General features: G+C 44.7%; 1 protein-coding gene and 1 pseudogene across 1 annotated transcript; both read right to left on the bottom strand.

The window, feature by feature from the left end:
• Positions 1–958: 958 nt before the first annotated feature.
• Positions 959–1,578, bottom strand: LOC104375217 (uncharacterized; annotated as a pseudogene).
• Positions 1,250–17,946, bottom strand: LHFPL2 (LHFPL tetraspan subfamily member 2). Its single transcript, XM_086629241.1, has 2 exons — positions 17,117–17,946; positions 1,250–2,540 (listed from the first exon to the last, which is right to left on the bottom strand). The coding sequence occupies exons 1-2, from the start codon at positions 17,544–17,546 to the stop codon at positions 2,284–2,286; spliced, it is 687 nt and encodes a 228-aa protein (XP_086485367.1). The 5' UTR covers positions 17,547–17,946; the 3' UTR covers positions 1,250–2,283.
• Positions 17,947–20,059: the final 2,113 nt, after the last annotated feature.

Raw genomic sequence — 20,059 nt, 5'->3', positions numbered from 1 at the left:
TCTAGGCTACTCTTACTCTTCCTATCCCCTCCTTTTCCACTTTCAGCGCCCACACAAGCACAGCTGAGCTGGTGGCCCCACCTCCGTGGCACAGACTCCAGCTGGGGGCTCAGGAGGAACATCGGGAGGAGGGTTTGAGCAGCCCTGAGGTACAGGCCAAGTGCGTGCCCTTCGGATGGTATATTTGTGTGTATGGGAGATGCAAGTGTGGACTGGACGTGCTGGCTGTGACTTCTGCCCTCAGACACCACTTTGTGCTAGTAATTTTGGTTTGTTAAAATCTTGCTTTGTGCAAGAAGTTGGCAGAAATGGTTCCAGACTTTGACTTTTGTTTTTTTAAATAAAATATTTAAAAGAAAAGTGAATTGCATGTTTTAAACTACAGTACAGTGGACGTGGGCTGCAGGAGCAGATGAATGAAAGAAGAGGCTAGATTACAACAATCCCTTTTTAATACTGACATAAGTTGACTTCCTTTTTTACACAGTGGCTTGGAGATCACCTCCGTAGCCACCTGGCAGGTGGCTCGGAGGTGCACTGGGCACGGACACGTGCAGGCAGGGAGCTGGGCCTGGTTTGCTCCACGGATGGGCTGGCCGAGGCAGTGTCTGTGCTGCTCAGCAGGCACTGGAGGGATCCTCCAACAACGCCACTGCGAGCGTCCACCCGTGCTCGCAGCTGGCCCTGGGCTTGCGGGCGTGACTGCTCAACAGCTCTTGCTTTGTGAAGGACTTGAGCAAAGTATTGAAATTAGCTGTCCACCTGTACAGTAACAACAATTTTTTAATATGTATAAATACTAATGGCACACTTTAAGGGACCGACCAGGCGTAAACAAGGATCTCTGCTCCGTATTACACAGTGAGGTGATGAAGAGCAACACTGTCATTGGATGATGTTAAACTACCAAGAAGTAGGAACAGGAGTCTAAAATTCACTTAGTATATCACTAGAGCTACTACTCAGATGAATTTTGCCCAGCGCTCCTATGGCACAGTTGCATCATTCCTTTGTTTTTTAAAATACCTTTTAAATATGTTTTTGGAAGCAGTTCTAGTAAGTGATGCAACACCACGTGTAATACAACCAGCTGCCTTTGAGAAAGGAATGTCATTTGTGGCAAAGTCTGTTTTATTTCTGCTGATTTAGTTGGAAAAGGGTCCATACTACATGTGGTTAAAAAAAAAAAAGAGAAAAGATCTTCTCAGCCATGTAGAATTTGGCAAGACTCCCTGAAAAATGTAAATTTCTTAAGAACTCATGTGGCTCTGGGTCATGAGACTGACTGCTCTGTAGACTAGGAATGAGGTTTCACTGCAGAAGAATGAATAATACTGCTCAAGTGAAATGTGCGATCTACGTGCATGGCAGAGGCTACAGCCCAGGCCAGGCTGTTGGCATTCACAAGGTAATGCCCAGCTGTGCTGCAGGGAGTTGTCATCTGCTTGGGATTTCAGGAGTTTTAATAAAGCCTGTAGAAGTATTTCTAACAGTGGTTATTTCAAACAATTTTATCAGAATCAGGTGAAAGCCAGTGTAACAACAGCTTCTCTGTCTAGTCAATGGAAACAAAATCATTTGCCTGCTAAGTAATGAGTGGCACACACCTTGTACTGTAAGTTTCAAGACAAAGAAACCTGGCAGGGACTCGACTTTTTACATGCTTAAAGATTGGTGTAAATGGCAGTAAGTCAACCTTGCTCTCTCCAACATACACTTACTATCCGAGAAGGCACTGTACTTTAAAGGAAGTTCAGTATCAAAAAGCACCTCAGTGAAAAGTATGGTACCAAACCAGGTGGTGGTGAAAGATCCACAGGTGAGGGGAGCCCTTGGAAACAAAGCCTAATTAAAATAGGCTTCTCTTTTGATTAAGGAAAAAAAAAAAACCACAACGTGCTGGCTTTTATTATTTTAAATCGAAATTCTTCAAAGTGACCAAAGTGGGTAAGCCTATCCAATCAACCAGAATTTGTTGGTTATAACAACATTCCTGCTATATACACGATTCCTCACCTCCCTGGTCAGATTAATATATTCCACTGTGTCCTGATCATAAAATGAAGCTAAAAAAAAAATCCCCATGTATTTACATTCTGCTTTTTTAGGATCCTTTGTCTGATCCTCATTGCCCAGCAAGGAAGGAAGACCGTTTCAGTAGTTCGGGGCTGCAATGCCTGGGGCTCAATCACACAAATGGTAGAAACAGGTAAGCAGATCTGCTTGTCCAGTCAATGGAAAGCAGATATAAGATCCAGGCGCTGGTGTTTTTCCCCACTGGAGTTAAAGGAGGCAGATAAGGTTTTTTCCTTCTTCTATTTCTTCTTGCACTTTGTCACTGGATGTGGCTATTTCAGCCTGCGCCGAGAAGACTGCACAGATGAAGGTCAGAATAGTGCCACCAATAGCTGTGTAGAAAGCCCAGCCCAAGGAGCAGTCTCCTAGTTTGTAAGCGGAAGCATAATGTCCACAATAGCTTATTGCCTTCTGGCATCCCCAACCTGCAGGGTAAAGTATCAAGCCTAAGATAAGGAAGAGGCCTAGAAATAAAACAGAAAGACAGTTTAAGAAATTATCAGTTTAACACCAAATGCAACACATGTAGTAATGGTTTTCATGGTCACTACTCATTCCTTAGTACCAGGATTAGAAGAAGATGATTTTTCCTCATCAGAAACATCAGAACAACTCATAGGTATCAAAATTTGCTTTGTTTTAAAATTTTGCTCAGAAGAACAGGAATAATTATGAAAAATAGATTTTGCTTTAACACAAACAGTTTATCCAGAAAATTAATACAGCCTTCCAGATCCCATAAATATTATCCATTTATTTGTCCTGCACTGTAAAGCCCTTTATTCAACCTGGCACCTTGATGAAAATAGCTGGTAAAGGTGCTGTCACCTTCTAGATGTGGGCTGAAAGTTGTGCTTTTTATGTATGGTTCTGGTTCATCCATTAGATCTCATCTAATCCCAAAATTTCTACCAAGTAACAGAAAACAGTCCTCTTTTCTTCCCTATACTGAAAGATCACCAAGATCAGCCGTAAAGACTTGTTGACATCTTCTTCAATTCAGTTAGACTGGCCTATTCTGCAGTACGTCAGGTTTCCTTAATGGTTTGTTTAAGGAACTTCAGCCAGATGCAAGAGCACTTCCTCACTGAGAATGAAAAGCTGAGTCCTAGCGAGTAAGCAGTTAATATACACAAAATGCAAAAACCATCATCCAGCTGCCTAAAATTAATGTCTATGGATGCCAGACACTTGACAAAAGAAAGTCCTTCCTCCAGCGTTTTTCTAGCGATGACACAACAGCATGGGCATGAATGAACTAAATGTCATTATTCTTTGGGGCAGCAAAATCCATTAGCGAGAGAAATCCATTCTCTGTGAAGGGATTTCATCACTGCTTACATTTAAGAACCAATGACAAATTTTATGCAGTGCTTCCTGGCTGATTGGCCAAACGACATTAAGTATAAAGTATTGCTTTATCTTGGACAGACGTGGATAAGCTGTGCTTTCATCCTGCTGAGCCCCGCGGCCGTTTCAGACTAAACACCAGCAGTTCCTTCACCTCTGTTCACCACCAGTTTCCTGTTCTGCCTAACTGGCATGATCACACGATGTATTTTTCTGTCTGTACACTGGTACGGGACATTCTCTCTAATGATCACAAGCCCTTTGGTAGTTAAAAATCACCATCACCAAATTAAGAAGTCAGATCTGAAACGCCAATGTAGCTGCTGCCAACAAGGAAGTTCTTAAAGTTCACCACTTCATCACTCACAAACCTAAAGTGCCTGTGTTTAACAGCAAACCTGGCTTATGGCTGAGTCACAAGCAGGACTAAGAGGCTACATCCATCACTTCTTAGCAAAACTGGAGCACTGAACAACTCCTGAAAGCTACTGGTTCATAGTATGTATGTCCCAAACTGAAAAGCAGTTACCCAAAACTCAGCTCCCCAAAAGCCTGCAGCACTGCTGTCAAGCATGGACTTTACTGAATCAGGACTTTACTGACTTAAAACTTTTTTAAAGAGTACAGGAAACTCCTAGAGAAATATTGACTATGGTACATAATGTGATAAACTACAGCTGTTTCTCACAGACAAAAAACAAATTTGGAGACGTGTCTCAACTATGGAGTTGAATACAGTCAGAGTCTCACCTGATCTTTCCTTCAGACAGCTAACTTTGTGAATCCTATACTGGCATAGCATAAGAAAAGAAAAAAAAATATTTTTTTCACTACTGAACCTACCTTCTACTACCCCATTCCAGTGCAGACAGAAAGCTGCTTAGGACTTGGACCACTTCTCACTATCACTAATATTTATCATCATTTCTCCTTTCATTAATACTTGGTTCCTACTTGCTAGGAAAAGTGAATAAAGATGATTCAGTTAAGCCAATTCAACATACCTGCAAGAGAAACGGCACTCCTTAGATTTCATCCTAACAGCAAGTGGAGAGGCACAGACTCCTCATGATGTATTTCAGCTCAAAGCTCCAATACCCAGAGTGAGCTGTGCAGGGTGCAGAGATCTCATCCTGACTGTCCCTACTTGCCCAAAAAGGAGTGCTCAATTAAAAAGATCAAGCAGAGCTCTGCGTCCTGCTTCTCAGTGAATACAAATGAGACGGTCACAGGCTACAGAGCTCACCTCAGTGATTCCTGCAGCTTAAACAAAATAGACAGAAGATGCTTTACCACCCACCAACAGAGAAAACCATGGGCTAAAACAGAAGCCAGCGATCCAAAGCACTTAATTGTTCAACTACCTGTAAACCGAGCAGCAACTTCCAGAGACCTGCAGTAAAGAACTACCTCTCTGCTCCTGAGGACATGGATGCAGATGGAAGGGAAAGGAAGGAAGAATGCCCACGTGGAAAGAACAAGGTAGAATATAGCAGCGGTAGCAAGGGCAGCAGAGGTGGCGATGCTGCTTGGAAAGTCATGATCTGCTTTTAAACAGGCAAAATAGATGCAACATGAATAGCTTGGCAGCCTCTCTGCTCTTCCACCTTTGACCTAAGGAGCACTGCACAACCATTTTATGCAACACAAAGAAGCGAGAGGGCTGTTTCTCCAGCTAACAGCGCAGCCTTGATCTACATCTAACACATGTGCAAGCAGCTGCAGTTGAGCAAAAACCACTTGCAGGCCAGCCTGTGGGGGAAAAAAACACGGTAAATTCTCAGCGCTGATTTCTCACACCAGTGTCCACAGGGCAGAGACTGGACGGAGCCCTTACATCTCTTTGCTTCCTTGATAGAAGTTTAACCGTCTACATCCCTGCCCTTCTGTAGATGCAGCTCAGTTCCTGGGGCTCACCTGCCTGCAGTGCTCCTGATTTGGTTATTTATTTGCATTATCACAGAAGCTGGCAGTTTCTGCCTCCAGTAGCTGACAATCTGCTTTTCAGACGAGATGCACAGAGCTGGAGCGCAAGGCACAAGTGAGAGAACCCCAAACAGCGTGATGGCAACGGCTTCATCAAATCCACAGTTTTTCTTTTACAGCCTTTGCAACAAGACAGTCTTAAGAAGAATGTTGAAGGAAGAGAAATGGGTTTTCAATTGCCTGTGGACAGCACAAAGCGGCATGCGGGTACGTGGTTTCGTGTTCTGAAGAGTGCCCGGGAGGAAGGCAGAGGGGGTGCTGCTGGAGGGGCTTCGCGGAGCCAGGAGCAAAGTATTATGCCAGTGACTGAAACACAGTGGAAAGGACAGCCAGGAGCTTACGAGGGGCTGGGAAGGAGAGCCAAGCACTGTATCCTGGGCACTCATCTATGCTCACAGCGCACAGGAACACAAGACCAGCTCCTAGTACAATATAGAGATTTGTGTATAAAAGTTGCTCTGTGCATTGACCGACTATTGTAATTCTCAGGTTTCTTGAATTTGATTCTGTTATTCTTACACTTGACTCATTCAAATATTACTTCTGTATTTAAGGTACATTGTGTGGCTTTTTAAGCCATTTAATGCTGTAAATTAAGTTTAAAGCACTTAAGCTTTTCTTAGTCATAGAAGCACAAAGCTCAGTTTTGTGTTGTATAATTTTACGTCAGCATAATCTGACAGAGCAACCATTATCTCCTGTCGACACTTTGCCTTGAGATGTATCTGGCAGGAGGGCAGTAAATATTAATGACAGAGATTTCTTTTTCTTAATAAATCAGTTTTTGCTCTTGCCTTAGTGCCTTGGCTGAGAAGCCAATCTTCAAGGAAAAGAACAGAGAACAAAAATCAAGTGCTCTATCTGAAGAAAACTTTTCTGCAATGAATCCTTTCAGTTCTTTGTGCTGACATACAGTAAATGAGAGTTTTAATCCACAGTAAATCTACCTGTGGAATTATTGCTGTTTGTTCCCCTTCTGGGAGAAACAAATTAATTTTTAAAACATTACAAGCGGTTTTCCACTGTGGTCCTCTACAGCCTCAGAGAGCTCAGGCTTGCTCTGTTCTAGATGTAACTCCCTCTTCTGAGCACAGCTGCACTGCTAGGAGTGCAGCTTCTGCTGTACATGTATTCTTGTTCCTATTTCCTAATTAGCTCTATTCCACTTCTTTAAATCTATATGGTATTTTTTCATAATTACATTTTCCTGTTTGTTAGTTGTTGCCAGCTCTAAGTCACCTTTCCTCTTGGGATTCCTTAAAACAGAGGTCTGAAAGAATGCTACGCAGTGCTGCCAGATGCCCAAGAACGACAACAGAAAACTATTTGAAATACTTTTTTATCCAGAGACCTCACCTGAAACTCTTTGGTATAAGTCTGTCAGCAGAGAACATTTTCCCATCTTTCATTGAAGGCAATTTGCCCACATAACATTTTATTATCAATCCCCAATTCTTTTTTCTTTCAAAGAGAAGCCTTAAGAAATACAGAATGTAGATGAGATTTAGATTTTATTGATATTATTAAACCAAAATATATCTCCTGATTACAACACAGACAAGCTATTAAACATCAGCCCTTCTATATTCAGATGATGTAAAAGCAACTCCTTTCTCCTAAAACACCAAAGCAAAACATCACAGCATACTGTGACGTATCAATACAAATACAGCAGACTGCACTGCTGTGCAATGACGTTTCTGAAGACAGTTCAGTAACACTTTTTCTATAGGAGAATCCTTTTTGTATTTGTGCACCAAGGACTTTTCCTCTTATTAAATGCCTGGAACTGCAACAAGCAATTGCCCCTCCTGGTTTTTATACACTGCAGTAGCCGGGCTAACACTGTGAAAACCCAACAGACCGGTCTATCGTCACAGGCATTTATATGTCACATGATGTGCTGGGGTCAGATCTGAGTAACAGCTTTGTCATTCCATCCTTGGAAGTGATCCTCAAGACTGGGGTTAGGCAGATGCTTGTTTAGCTAAGTGAAGGCATGCTATTTAGTTTTGACAATCTCCTGTGCAGCTGCTGTTGTGCCATATTAAACAACAGCATATACTAACAAAGCCAATTTCCATTGCAAATCCCAAAACTATCTTCTCATTTCCTAGCAAAATAGCAAAAAAGCTTTTAAATGCTGCTGAAGAAACAGGAAATTAAGCAGCTGTGATCAATGAGGTGGCACTGCAACAGGCTCCCGTGGAGCAGCACAACCGAGCAACAACATTTTAAGAGAGAAAGAGAAAAAGGGTGAAGGTGGGAAGGGATTAGCCTTGCCCAACACCACGCAGGCAGTGCAGCCAGGTTGCTTCCTCAGTGGTAGTGATGCCAATTGTTCTCATCTTCTGTGCAACCACAGGAGATTAATGCTCAGCCCAAGGGCATTGTACCAGCCGGGCAAAACAACGCTGCCTTCATTGCTCATATTTCCAAACGTGTCAGTATGCTACCTGAATACCTCAACAATTTAACGTGTAAAATATTGGCACAAATGTGCTATGTGAGCTTAACCCAAGGAGGCTTTCACATACGCAGACTCTCCCTGACAAACCCCTACCCAGCAGGAATACTACCAGGTCACCATGTGCATGCTTGTGACCACTTCATCCACCGACACACAACGGAAGCAGGGCCTCCTACTCAGCAGCTGTGTAACAGGTACCTGCAGCCATGTGAAATGATTCAGCAATCTCATTCGCATCAGAGCTAACGAGGCAGGCTCAGGCCAGCTGACGTGGTGGTTTCAGCCCTCCACACTGGTTACAGGAAAAGGATGAGGGTAGTGCCAAGATGCCGAAGGGAGCCCTGATTACACTACCTGCAGCACAGGGCCCCAGACTTGTCTCTGCAGCTGCTCTCCATCCCCCTGGGTGACTGCCAGACCCACCAAACACAAGCAGGTGACCAGAGGCAAGAAGCTCTTTGCCCAAAAAGAAAGAGGAGATTCTGCAAGCTCTAGTGCCTTGGAGATGGCCTCTGGCCCACCTGGAAACGCTGCACAACAAACAAAAGAAAAATGCGTAACATTAAGGAGATCAATGCTTAAAAAAGCCTGCCTGGACACCACAAGCCTGCCTGGACACCACACTCAGTGCAGGTTCACACAAGCAGAGGGGATTTGGGTTACATCAGAAGCATGGCTGTTGAGGGTGGGGAAGGTTGCTGGCGGGCAATGCACCAAGGCAAGGTCCATACCTCCATACCTGCAGTCACTGCAGAGGACTGCAGCCATATAGAGATTTCATTGCACCTAGGACACCCTAAGACGAGGCAGGAGGATGAATTGTTTAAAACTATAACCAGATGATGGTTCAAAACCTGCACAGATTTTTTTTTTTCCCCCTTTAAAATTGTCTCAGGGTCATATAATGGTAAGCAGTTACCAGAAGAAAAAGCAGTCCCTAACCACTGCATTCCCCAAGCTGAGGGGGGAACAGTAAATTTCAACAGTAAATTAACTATACCATTTACTCATGCATCTTTCTCATTTATTAAGCAAATCAAAGATGCTCATTCATAACCAAGCCTATCCAAACATATGTAAACTTCTGATGGCATTACTGATGTTGGGGTGTGGAAGAAGCAAGAAGAGGAATACAGTGCAGGGGGCTACTGGTGGGAGACTCAACTATTAAGTATATTTTGCTACTCACAGGAAAAGCCGAAAATAAGTCAGTTTATCAGCTTGATACGAGTTGCTGTGGCAGAATGACATCATACAGGGCATTCGGGGTTTGGTTTTTATGATATTGATGCATAAAAAAGTGTAAGCCTGCAGACTCCTGTTTTTAGGAGAGGGGAGGGCAAATCTCCGTTACCTTTCAGTAATTTTTATATGCATGGTGAGGGTTGCCATTAAGTGGAAGGGAAGGAAATGCAGAGACTAAGAGATCAGTCCCAAGCCCTGAAATGACACTGCTGCCTCCTTGCTGGCTGTCAGCCATGTCACCACGCTACGGGGGCTCTTGTGCAGCGGATGCTAACCCTGCAATTAAGTCAAGATAAAGCACCTTATAGGGGAAAAGCCAAATGTTTACAAGCTTTCCGCAACGCAGAGGTAACTGAAGACCTCTCCTCTCATAGGGCCACTGCTCAGGCACGGCTGTGAGGGCTGGTCACCTCTCACAGTTTACCTTAAAAGACAATGAAACATTGAGTGTTTTTCATCTAGGATGGCCCAGTAAAAGCCTTGAAGCTGCTAAATGAGAAGCTCAGTTGTGGGTGGTAGATTTGGGAAGTTCCCGAGTCAGAGAAGGAAATATCAGGCTGTGTCAATTATTCCCTTCATGGAAGAAGCAAAGAAGAAGATCTAGTACATTTCGCACCATTCACCATAACCTTTTTCACTGCCGTTTCAACCAGGGAGCTCCATGCCCTCCAAACCATCAATTGCTCATGCTTAATCAGCAGAAAGGGAATGAAAACCACCACCTCCAGACCACAGCTCTGTAAGGGAGGCAGAAGCAACACCTTGCCTTGGCTTAAGCAAAGAGGTAAAAGGGCTGCAGGCCATCTTTTTCATGGCATTACATTTCCTCAGTACTGATCCCACAGCACAAACAAGACCTCAGGGGTATGGGAGGGAGGAGCTGCAGAGGAACTAAGGCTCAGAGAGAAGGACTGGGCAAAGGTGGCTTCATGGCTCATGCAGCAGCAGAGTGCGGGGTCATCTGTGTTGGCGAAGGAAGGAAAACTCAAACTCACTGGTTTCCATCACCACCACACCAGGCACACTGAAGAGAGGAGCTAAGCATAAGTTAGCTCCTTACCTTGGAAGAGCCACTTTCATCTTTTTTCTTGAGTTTGACTGAAAACACAGCATTTGTTGAGTTTTAATATTCTCCTAGTGATTGCATCCTATATACAAACAGCAGTGTCAGTCTTGGCTCTGAGGCCTGGAAGGAAAAAGCCGACGGAAAGGGAGTCCCGCTATCCTCCCACTTATCCGCCTAGCCTCTCAGGGGGCAGCCAGCACTCTCTTACCCCACATTGCCGGGGCGGGGGTGCAAAGACGTTCTCGGCATCTCACCTACACCGCTGGAAGTCAGGGACCTCAGTGCGCACACGTGCAACGGTAAAACATTTCTCAGTGGGTCGCATGAAAGTTTCCCACTGAGTACCATGTCATGGAAGAGATTTATGCTTGCTGAGAAAATCAGCTGCCAAACTTGATAACTGAAAACCTGAATTTTTTGTTTATTTTTCTATCCTGTTTACAATCTGCTGGGTGTCTAGTGGTTCCCACGTGTCCACCTTGGTAGCGCAGGAGATAAGCCAACCACCAAATCTAACAAAACACCAAAGTCTTCACTTTATTTCTTTGAAGTTACTAACACTCTCCCTCAGGCTCAATAGAAACTCAGCACTTGAACTCAATTTTCCTTCCCTGGCATATTCCAACACAGCAGTCCCCTTTGCTTGAACTTTCAGCAGCCAAGTGTGTGTTAGATGTCGTGCTGGCATCTGGCCATATAGGTTACAGGAAGCACTGTACCGCAGACAGCAAAAGCAGTTCAGACTGTCAGGATTTCCATTAGAAATCCCCCGCCCCCCTTTTTTCTTTCTTCCCACCCCAAGAATTCAGAATTTTGGCATCAGAAAAGAAAAACTCCAGCTGAATCCAAGAGGAAATATGCTTTTTGAAAAATGCATGCTCTGCGTTTTAGAAAGACAAACACGAAGCTTCCTTGCCTTCGATGGCAAAACCACTCTTGCTCTGCTCTCCTACTGCCTGGGCTCCCCGGCTGAGCAACAGCTTCCATCGCCCACAGGCAGCAACGTGAGCACATAAGGTACTTTCTTCCTTGCTTGCCAGCTTGGCCCCTTCTCAGATAAAACAATGCTTTTTTACAGTGCCTACAACCAAACATCCTAAACTACTCTGCAACTATCATAACCTTTTGCATCATGCTCTGAGCATCAAAGAGCTCTAGCAGCCTCATGTCCCCTCCACAACAGCTTGCTTCTCCTTCTGTGTTTTCTCACCTCTCTGAGAGAAGTCCTAGCTGACCTCCCGCTTCTTCCTCAGCTTCCTCCTCTGCAACTCCCAATGGCCTCCTTACCTTCCAGCAGCCAGGAACGTGCAGCCGCACAGCCCCACGCACCACAAGCCCACCCTGCACAGCCATATCCTACTTCATACACCCCCACAAGCAGCTCCAGATCCTCTTCCCCTTCAGATGGTTCCCATCACACTCTGCTCAAGCCATCTTCCCAATCACCCAGCCTTAATGAATCATCTCAAATGGAGATGATGACCAATAAGTACAACACACTGAATGACTACTTAGTGTAAAAAATGTAAAACGAACTCTTCCAGCAGCAAAGATAAACTCTTACAGACACAGCTGGCTTCAAACTGAGTTTCATCTCTTCATTTTAGAAAATTGTGGAGAAGTTTCCTGGCATTTGAGGGTAAAGCTGCACTCCTGGAACTGAACTATTGCTCAGGTACTGCAGTAGTTTCTGATGGAGAAACTCCCCAGGATACCACAGCAGGGAACAGGACTAGACACAAACAGTAAGAAAAGTGAAAAAATAAGAAATCATGGAAAGGACATAAGAACGAATGCAGGAGACTTTCTGAGATCCCTGAAAGTACCATGGAAAAGACTTGACTGTTTGGGACAGAGCAGGACAAGCACCAGGGGAAAAAACAGCCTCCCAGAACAACGCAGGGGTACAAGAGGACATGCTCGGCAGGAACAAAGCAGGGTGAAGTGTTAAGGAAACCTCAGTGCTGGGTGATGCGAAGTGAATACTAAAGTAGGACCCTGGAAAGGAAGAAGCTGAGTCATCCCCCAGCAATGCTGGAGGAAAAACTGCTGGGATGAGGGAGGGAAGCCCAAACCCGCAGCACCTGGGCCCAAGCAGACGCACTCTGACAAAGCGGCCGGGGCAACCTCATGCTCCGGGCCACCTGCAGCAGCCTTTTAAGACACCAACCTCTCCCTGGTCAGACTGGGCTTACATCTGTTAAACACGTAACGGCCAGCAGCCCAGCCTGCTGAGCCACACAACAGCAAAACGCAGCCATGCATTCCCCCATGCCAAACCAGAAACACCCCTTGGCACGTGGCTGAGAGGCAGCTGGTCTCCTGACTGATGCAACCCAATTTTTACGTGCCTGTTTTTTTTCCTGCTTTTGTTAGAAACCCATTTAGTCAAGCCGCATTTGAGCTAGGAGACAGTGGACAGAGAAAGTGATGAAAAAAGGTCTTTCAGCCGAAGCCATCAGCACTCTGGAAAGATTTTAGAAAGAGGAGCTATTTTTTCCCCTTTCGGTAAACCTGCCTGGCAGTTCAGCCCAGCTCCAGCATGGCAAATCAGCAGTAACAGGAACTGCACTCCCAAACCCAGCCACCTTCCCAACACGCCAGCACCCTTTTCGCCTCCGCTCTCCCCAGAGCCTTCCCTGGCACACGACGGCGCAGCTCCCCACGAGGAAACCCAGGGGCCGCTCGAGTTTTGCGGTGGAAATTATATATGTGCTGCTGATTTAGGTCCTGCCTCCGGGCGCCGTCAGGGAGCCGATGGCCGGTTGGGCTCACCTGCAAGTCGGGCAAACACCAGCTGTCGCGAAGGGGCTGTGTCTGCCCAGCCACGACACCAGGGACTAGCTCTGCGCAGCCCTTAGGGGTTCACAAAAAACGGCCAAGGAAAGTTCCTGATGATGAACTGCATAAAGGAAACTGTGCTAGAGGCAGAAGTCCAACATGTTTTAGGCTCTGTCCTAAGCTCCCCCCCAACCTTCCTTTGAGACCAGGTTATCATAGAATCATAGAATGGTTTGGGTTGGAAGGGACCTCAGAGATCATCTAGTTCCAACTCCCCTGCCATGGTCAGGGAAACCCTCCACTACACCAGGCTGCTCAAAGCCTCATCCAACCTGGCCTTGAACACTTGAACAGGGATGGGGCACCTACAACTTCTCTGGGCAACCTGTTCCAGTGCTTCACCACCCTCTGAGTGAAAAATTTCTTCCTTATAGCCAATCTAAATCTCCCCTCTTTCAGTTTAAATCCATTGCCCCTTGTCCTATCACTACACGTCCTTGTAAAAAGTCCCTCTCCAGCTTTCCTGTAGGCCCTCTTTAAGCACTGGAAAGCTGCAATAAGATCACCCCGGAACCTTCTCTTCTCCAGGCTGAACAGCCCCAGCTCTCCCAGCCTGTCTCCAGAGCAGAGGTGTTCCAGCCCTTGGATCATCTTTGTGGCCCTCCTCTGGACTTGCTCCAGTAGCTCCATGTCCTTCTTGTGTTGGGGACTCCAGAGCTGAATGCAGTATTCCAGGTGGGTTTAGATTATATTACTTAGCACCAAAGTGAAGTACCCAAGCCCAAACAAGGCTTGTTAGCAAATGTGCAACTATCTTATATGCGTACCAAGATACCTCAATAGGAGATCACCAATTATTTACTTCCTACAACTAGATGATTACTGTGAAAATTTATCTTGAATGGTTCTTAACAGCTACCATATAACAACATGCTGCCTCTTCTAGCCTCTGCATTTAAAGTCATTCACAGACTGTAAAAATAGAGTACTTTCCCCAAAAAGACATTCAAATGAAAGACTGCCTGGTCTTCTTGCTGCTGCTGGGTAGTAATTATCTATTTAATTACACAGCTCCATTCTTCGCACTGTCTGTTGCAGAGAAAAGATGCTTTTCCAGATGAAATGATCCTCAAACATCTCCAAAACCAGGGCTACCGATTACTGTTTCTATGATTCCAGAATGAAAGGCACTGCAGTCTGAAAATAAGCGGTAGAAGGTCTTGCTCCATAACAAAGGAATTACAAGCGTTTAAACAAGAGTCATATTTCCTTCCTTTATGGCTTTATAGTTCTAATTTTCTGACACAAACACCCTCTCTATGGACTAGATATTTGTATGGTCTCTTTCCGCAGACCTAAAGGAGAGTTTGCACGTTTGTCCAAGGGCCATAACAGGAGAAATGTTGCTTTCTGTTCTGTCATTTCACCGTAGGCATCATTCAGGTCACAACCAATTTTATTAGACTGAAAAGATATATCCGGTGTCTGTTATTGTGTTTTCATTATTAATTCCAGGAATAAATTAACTTGTTGTATGCTTTTAATTATATTAAATCTCCACTGCAAAGATATAGAGATCTTAAATGAGATTAAGTCTGCAAGATCCTGAGTTCCTGTAGATGACTCTACCATGGGCGCATCTCATCTTTGAAAATGAGATGTTTGACATACTTGCAAATATTGGACTCATATAGCCTGATAAACAAAATGATTTTGTGAATTCTTCTCCTACGCTTATTAAAAACATAATTGTTCACATTTGAAAGAATAATCTTACACTTAAGACGATTAAGGCAGGGTTGTATCTTGTTCTCTGGTCAGGGCATTAGCCTAGCTATCATAATCCCTGTATGGATTAACCATGCCGTCAACTGTCCTTCTTGAACAACTTGCTTAAGCGTTTTCCAAAACTCAGGAACTGAGAAAGTTGAAATTAACAGCTGTGGTAAGTCATAAGGAAAATAATTTCAACTAAGTAAGCAGATGCTGTAATGTTACTGGCACAAAAGCAGCCGTGGACCCAATAAAACTAATCTTGAGAAAACGAGTTGCTAGCCACAAGACGCCTGGCTGCAAATACTGGCAGGCATACTTCTCATAGCAACCGTTTCAGTAACGTGACCTTTCTGTTACCCGGTTTCATGCTGCGTCATTTATCTGAATTATAAGAAGGGAAGTGCTGCTATCCTTAGTACAGCTCTAAAAGGACTGATCTATCCCCTAACATGTAAGAAATGCTTAGTTGACCACTTTGTTCAACTCTTGAGGCTACAAGTCCCATTACAGGTGCAGCCGGTTTGATAGCAAAACACAAAACTGACTTTGCATGTATTTTCTCACAAACGCAAGGTCTCCAGAACAGTATTCTAATATACAAGAACCTACTTTCCTGCTAATCTTGATGTTAGGTTAGATATTTTGAGATGGTATCAGAGTTGTAAGTAAAGTTATCTTTTTGACGGAACCAAGTAAGTCTGACAGGCCATACGTGTACTTATGCTGTAACCAATCTCTCCCAAACAAGTGCCCTCCAACAGAAAAGAAGTAATGTCATCTCCTGAAAAACAGGTTTCATGGATTATTTCTGAAGTACAGGCTAAGAAAGCAAGGAGCTAAAACCTTCCCCTGGCTTAATCTGCACTGCAGAGCTGCTTCCTTGTTGCGCCAGTTCTGGCAAATTCTGTAAACAAAGAGTGACTACAGCAAAATCTGTAATTTTTATCTAAAGGACATTCATCTGCAAATTGTATGCCATCATGTGAACAGAAACATCTTGAGCCAACTTAAGGATCTAATTCTGCCCCAAAAGCACAAACTTTACATTGTGGGTGACACACAAAAAAAAAGCAGTACACTTGAAGTGGAGGATGGTGAGAGCCACCATGCTTGTGCTTCAGGCACCACTGTCGGCTGGTCCCCAGCCTGCACCACTGGCTCTGGAGAGCTGCAGCAGCCAGCAAACTCAGTTTTTGCCTACTTCCCCATGTGTGTTCAGAATAAGATTAATTTAAGTCTCAACTAAGCAAATGAAACTAATCGGCTTCATACGGGTTTGAACACCTATCATTACACCTCCTCTCTAGGTACAGCCACCACAGACGTGTTTGGCCACTTCACTGGAGGTGGCCAAACAAGATTCATATTTCAAGCAAACAAGGTTAAAACTCCTAATTTTTCTTGTAATGAAACCATTTTATGAATTGAAAACATCTGCTTAAGAGCACCACCAAGAGGGAAAGAGGAGGTGGCCCTGCTCCCCTCCTCCTTCCTCACAGGTCTTAGGGCTGTCAGAGGTAAGGCAGAAGACCACTCTCCTCTTCCAGAAGACCACCTGCGTGCAGCACAAAAGATGAAAATCTGAGTATGGAACAGGTTCTCCCTGTGGCTCACTGATGAATACAGAAAGCCAAATACTTCTCTAACTAGGGGTTTTCTAACAGTCATTTAATCTCTATAAAATCCATGGGTTTAAGCAGAAACACCACATCTCTAGAACCAATTCATCTTTTGAGGCAAAGCACAGCTGATACTTGGACAGTGAAAGATAAGCTCACTGGGCTGCGTAATGCAGCTGAACAATAAGCTGGCTAAAGGAAGGGTTTATTGTTAAGGTATTGCTTGTCAAGCTCACAGCCTTGAAGGAGGCTGCTTAGCATGAAACACTGGAGAAGTGGGTGTACGACTGCAGGCTGTTCTTATCCCCGGGTGGAATTTACTCCCACCACAGTCATGAAGTCTTTGAGACACTGAGAGAACTGCCTTCGGTCCATGGAAAAATTACTAAAGTAGCCAGAGGGAGATAGACTGCCTTAACATATTAACTTTGCTCTCTGCTGGTAACGAAGGAGAGAAGTTTTTGTTAGTGAAAGCAATTCGAACAGAGGGAAAAAACTCAACAGCAAACAAAAGCAACACTGGTCAGTTCATTTTGGCACACATCAGGCTGCAATTCTGCTGCCAATGTCAATGTATTACATGCTGTGTAGCTATAAATTTCATTTGTGTTTGAATAAACACCAGCATATAGAACTGCTTTGGGTCTGCCTAATGCAGTCTGTCTGTAGACAGGATGGAATCATCATATTTCTTCACTTGAATGGCCCCCAAATTAAAATCTTTAGTTGCTCTCAAAGTACACGTACCTGCAATCCCTTGTAGCAGCCCACAGACATTAAAAATGCTTTTCTTCATAATACTCTGCACACACATAGTAAAGACGGACACGAACGCCACAGCACAGAGAATCATGATTCCCATGGCTAGGAAAATAGCGGTTGCCTGCCAAAACCCACTGGCAATCTCACTGAAGTTTTCGGCGTAAGGACCACAAAGCGTGTCTCGTCTAGAAAGCTGCATGTGGGAGATTCTGGTGCAGCGCCCGTAGATGCCCAGTGTTGGATGGTAAGGTTCCTGCGACCCCCCCGTTCTGTTGTCGACATCCTCGGAGCTTGAAGGCTTTGCTTTGCCAATCAGCCAGTCTGCGCTCATGAAAGCGATAAGCTCTGCGAAAGCCACCACAATACTCAGGAGAGTCCATAGCATTGAGCGACATGTTACAATGACATGACACATATTGATGTCCAGTGCTTGTGATCAGTGCAGCTGACGGTCTTAAAATCCAGGCACGAGGGGGAAAAAATTAAATCGAGAAAGAAGAAAAGGACCCTAAGAAAATAACTGTGGCTGCTCTTTCAGCTCCCTCACAAAGGCCAAGATGAAATTTCTCAGGAGAAAAAGTGAATGGCCCCAAGTTTTGCAAGCAGTACAGTCATTTGTTCTCTCCGTTTAGTTCCTCCTTTCTTCTTTCTGGGATGCTGAGTTCTAAAGTACGCTTTTCTTCCTTAGTATTCATACTGGCACATGACGCTGCAGGCTGGCGGGGGAGGCTGCAAGGACTGCCCACTGTTTGACATCACACACCTACAATAAAAAAGACAACACATCAGCAGTGAGAAAAAAGTCCTCGTTTCCACCCTCACGGTAAGCCAAGATCTCGCACAGATCCACATCAACATGCAAAAGCTCTAACAACGGCCTGTCAAACAGAGCCTGCTGGAAACCTCCTGGGTTTGTCCCAGGGGAGTGATTAACCTCCTGCTGCCTGCCCGGCCGTACTTATGGTATCTGCCCTGCCCCATCCCATTGCGAGAGTTTGTCAAGCACTTTGCAAGCAAAGGTCTCAGTAACACCCAGCGGTTCCACCCACTCCTACCACCACGCCCCCATCATCTTCCTCTGGTCAAAATCACCAAGGTTGCTGGCAGTTACCCAGCAAAACGTTCGCACAAGTTTAAACAGTTTCACAGACGTGCAGCTCCTGCCTTCAGTTTGGGGAGGCAGCACGGCGTGCCTTTGGGAAGGAAGCTAGGCACAGCTCCACATGCCATGGGCACCTGGGTGCAAGGTGCAACAAAGGAACCTTATTCCAACCTTCCGGGCTTCTGCTGACTGCAGCTGAGCCAACCCCAGCCTCGAGAGAAGGCGAACAAGATTGCAGCTGGGGACAGCCCGCCCTGTGATGTGGTGATACCGCCCATCCCTTTGAAGCCTGGGTTTTGAAGGAGCGGTGCTTCTCTGGGTTCTGTATCCAGCTCTGCTCCAGTGTTTCAGAAAAGCAATCTGCCTGCAGGTATGTCACACACCTCATCTTGAACTGATGCTGACACCAGCAGCCTCCTGTGACTTATGCCACTGTAAACAGGAATCTGTGGAAAAAATGTCCCAGTCGCTGCCAAGTGGCCAAGAGCCTCGGCGAGGGGGGTTGCCAGTCAGCCTTGAGCTTCCTGACTCCTATCGATTCCCCCTTCCACAGTCCTGTGCATGCTGTGACTGAACCGGAATGTTCCCCAGGGCTTTCCCCAAGCCTTTATGCTGCCTTTCAACAGTAGCTGATGACATTTCCAGAGTTACACTTATCTTAGTACAAGAGGCAAGCAGAGATCACTACCAACTCGTGCCCAAATATTGGCTTTGAAATAACAAACGGGTCATCGCACACGCCTCTGTGCTTGAAATGAAACTGAGTCGCTGGAAAGCAAGGAGGGGAGCAGGAAATGCCCTCATGTTACCCCCTCCATGATGAGAACGTAGCACTTCGAAGTTTTCCTCACAAAAAACAAAATATCGACATTGAACTGGAGGCAAGAGAATCGAGAACCAGACCTGGACCTCACTGCTGCACTGCTGCCAAACACAAAGGGGTCAGCAGATGCCAGAAAAACAGACATCCACAATTTTTATTTTAGCTTTGTCATGGGGTTGGTATTTAATTTCTTAGGAGTTTTGAGCCCAGTGGTTGAATCCTAGTGCCACTGAATGCAAAATGAAACACACTCACAACTTCAACACATTCAGAATTGCATCCAGCAGTTTCTACTCCCTCCTGTACTAGTCATAGTGAATCATTTGCAAGATTTTATCCACATTACTCTTCCTTGTCTAGATACGCAGACTCTTCTGGTACTAGCAGATACGTGGACTTCAACTGCTGTGCCAACAACTCGATTTTGCCTCCCTTAGTTCAATGTTACAGCATTGCCTTAAAAAAAGGCAAAACATATTTAGTTGTGCATTTAGCCACACCAAGATAACAGTTCTGCTCATTTTCCATTTCAAGCAGCCTGACATACTGATGACTCGAATACACCCTTTGTAATAACAGAGAGCTGAAGTGTCAGCCTGCCAAAAAAAAGTTAATTCTCTCAGTATTTCCACTTTAAATAACAACTGGAATGCAGAAAATGTCCACTACAAACCTACGTTCTCCTGATGTCATCTGCACAATTAAAGAGAATTTAATAGAAAACGTCTTTATTTTTAAAAGAAGTTTCAAAAAGCTCTAGAATCTGTAGTTCTGTGGAAGCACCGCACCCTTTTGAACTCCTCATCTTTGTAATTCCAGGATTTTAATTGAGGTGCAAGGGACATAAGAGTTGAACATGCATCACAGCTGTTACTGCTTACTCTGTACCTGCTGAATATAAAATACTGTTTATTGAACACAGATGAGAACAAAGTTCATATTTACTTAAGTAGGTGAAAATTTCAGATGAACACTGGCAGCCATAAAAACATGGTACTGATAA

This window comes from Tauraco erythrolophus, chromosome Z, assembly GCF_009769465.1.
Source record: "Tauraco erythrolophus isolate bTauEry1 chromosome Z, bTauEry1.pri, whole genome shotgun sequence".
In the NCBI taxonomy this organism is placed as follows: Eukaryota; Metazoa; Chordata; class Aves; order Musophagiformes; family Musophagidae; genus Tauraco; species Tauraco erythrolophus.
This window is presented reverse-complemented; position numbering and strand designations above follow the sequence as displayed.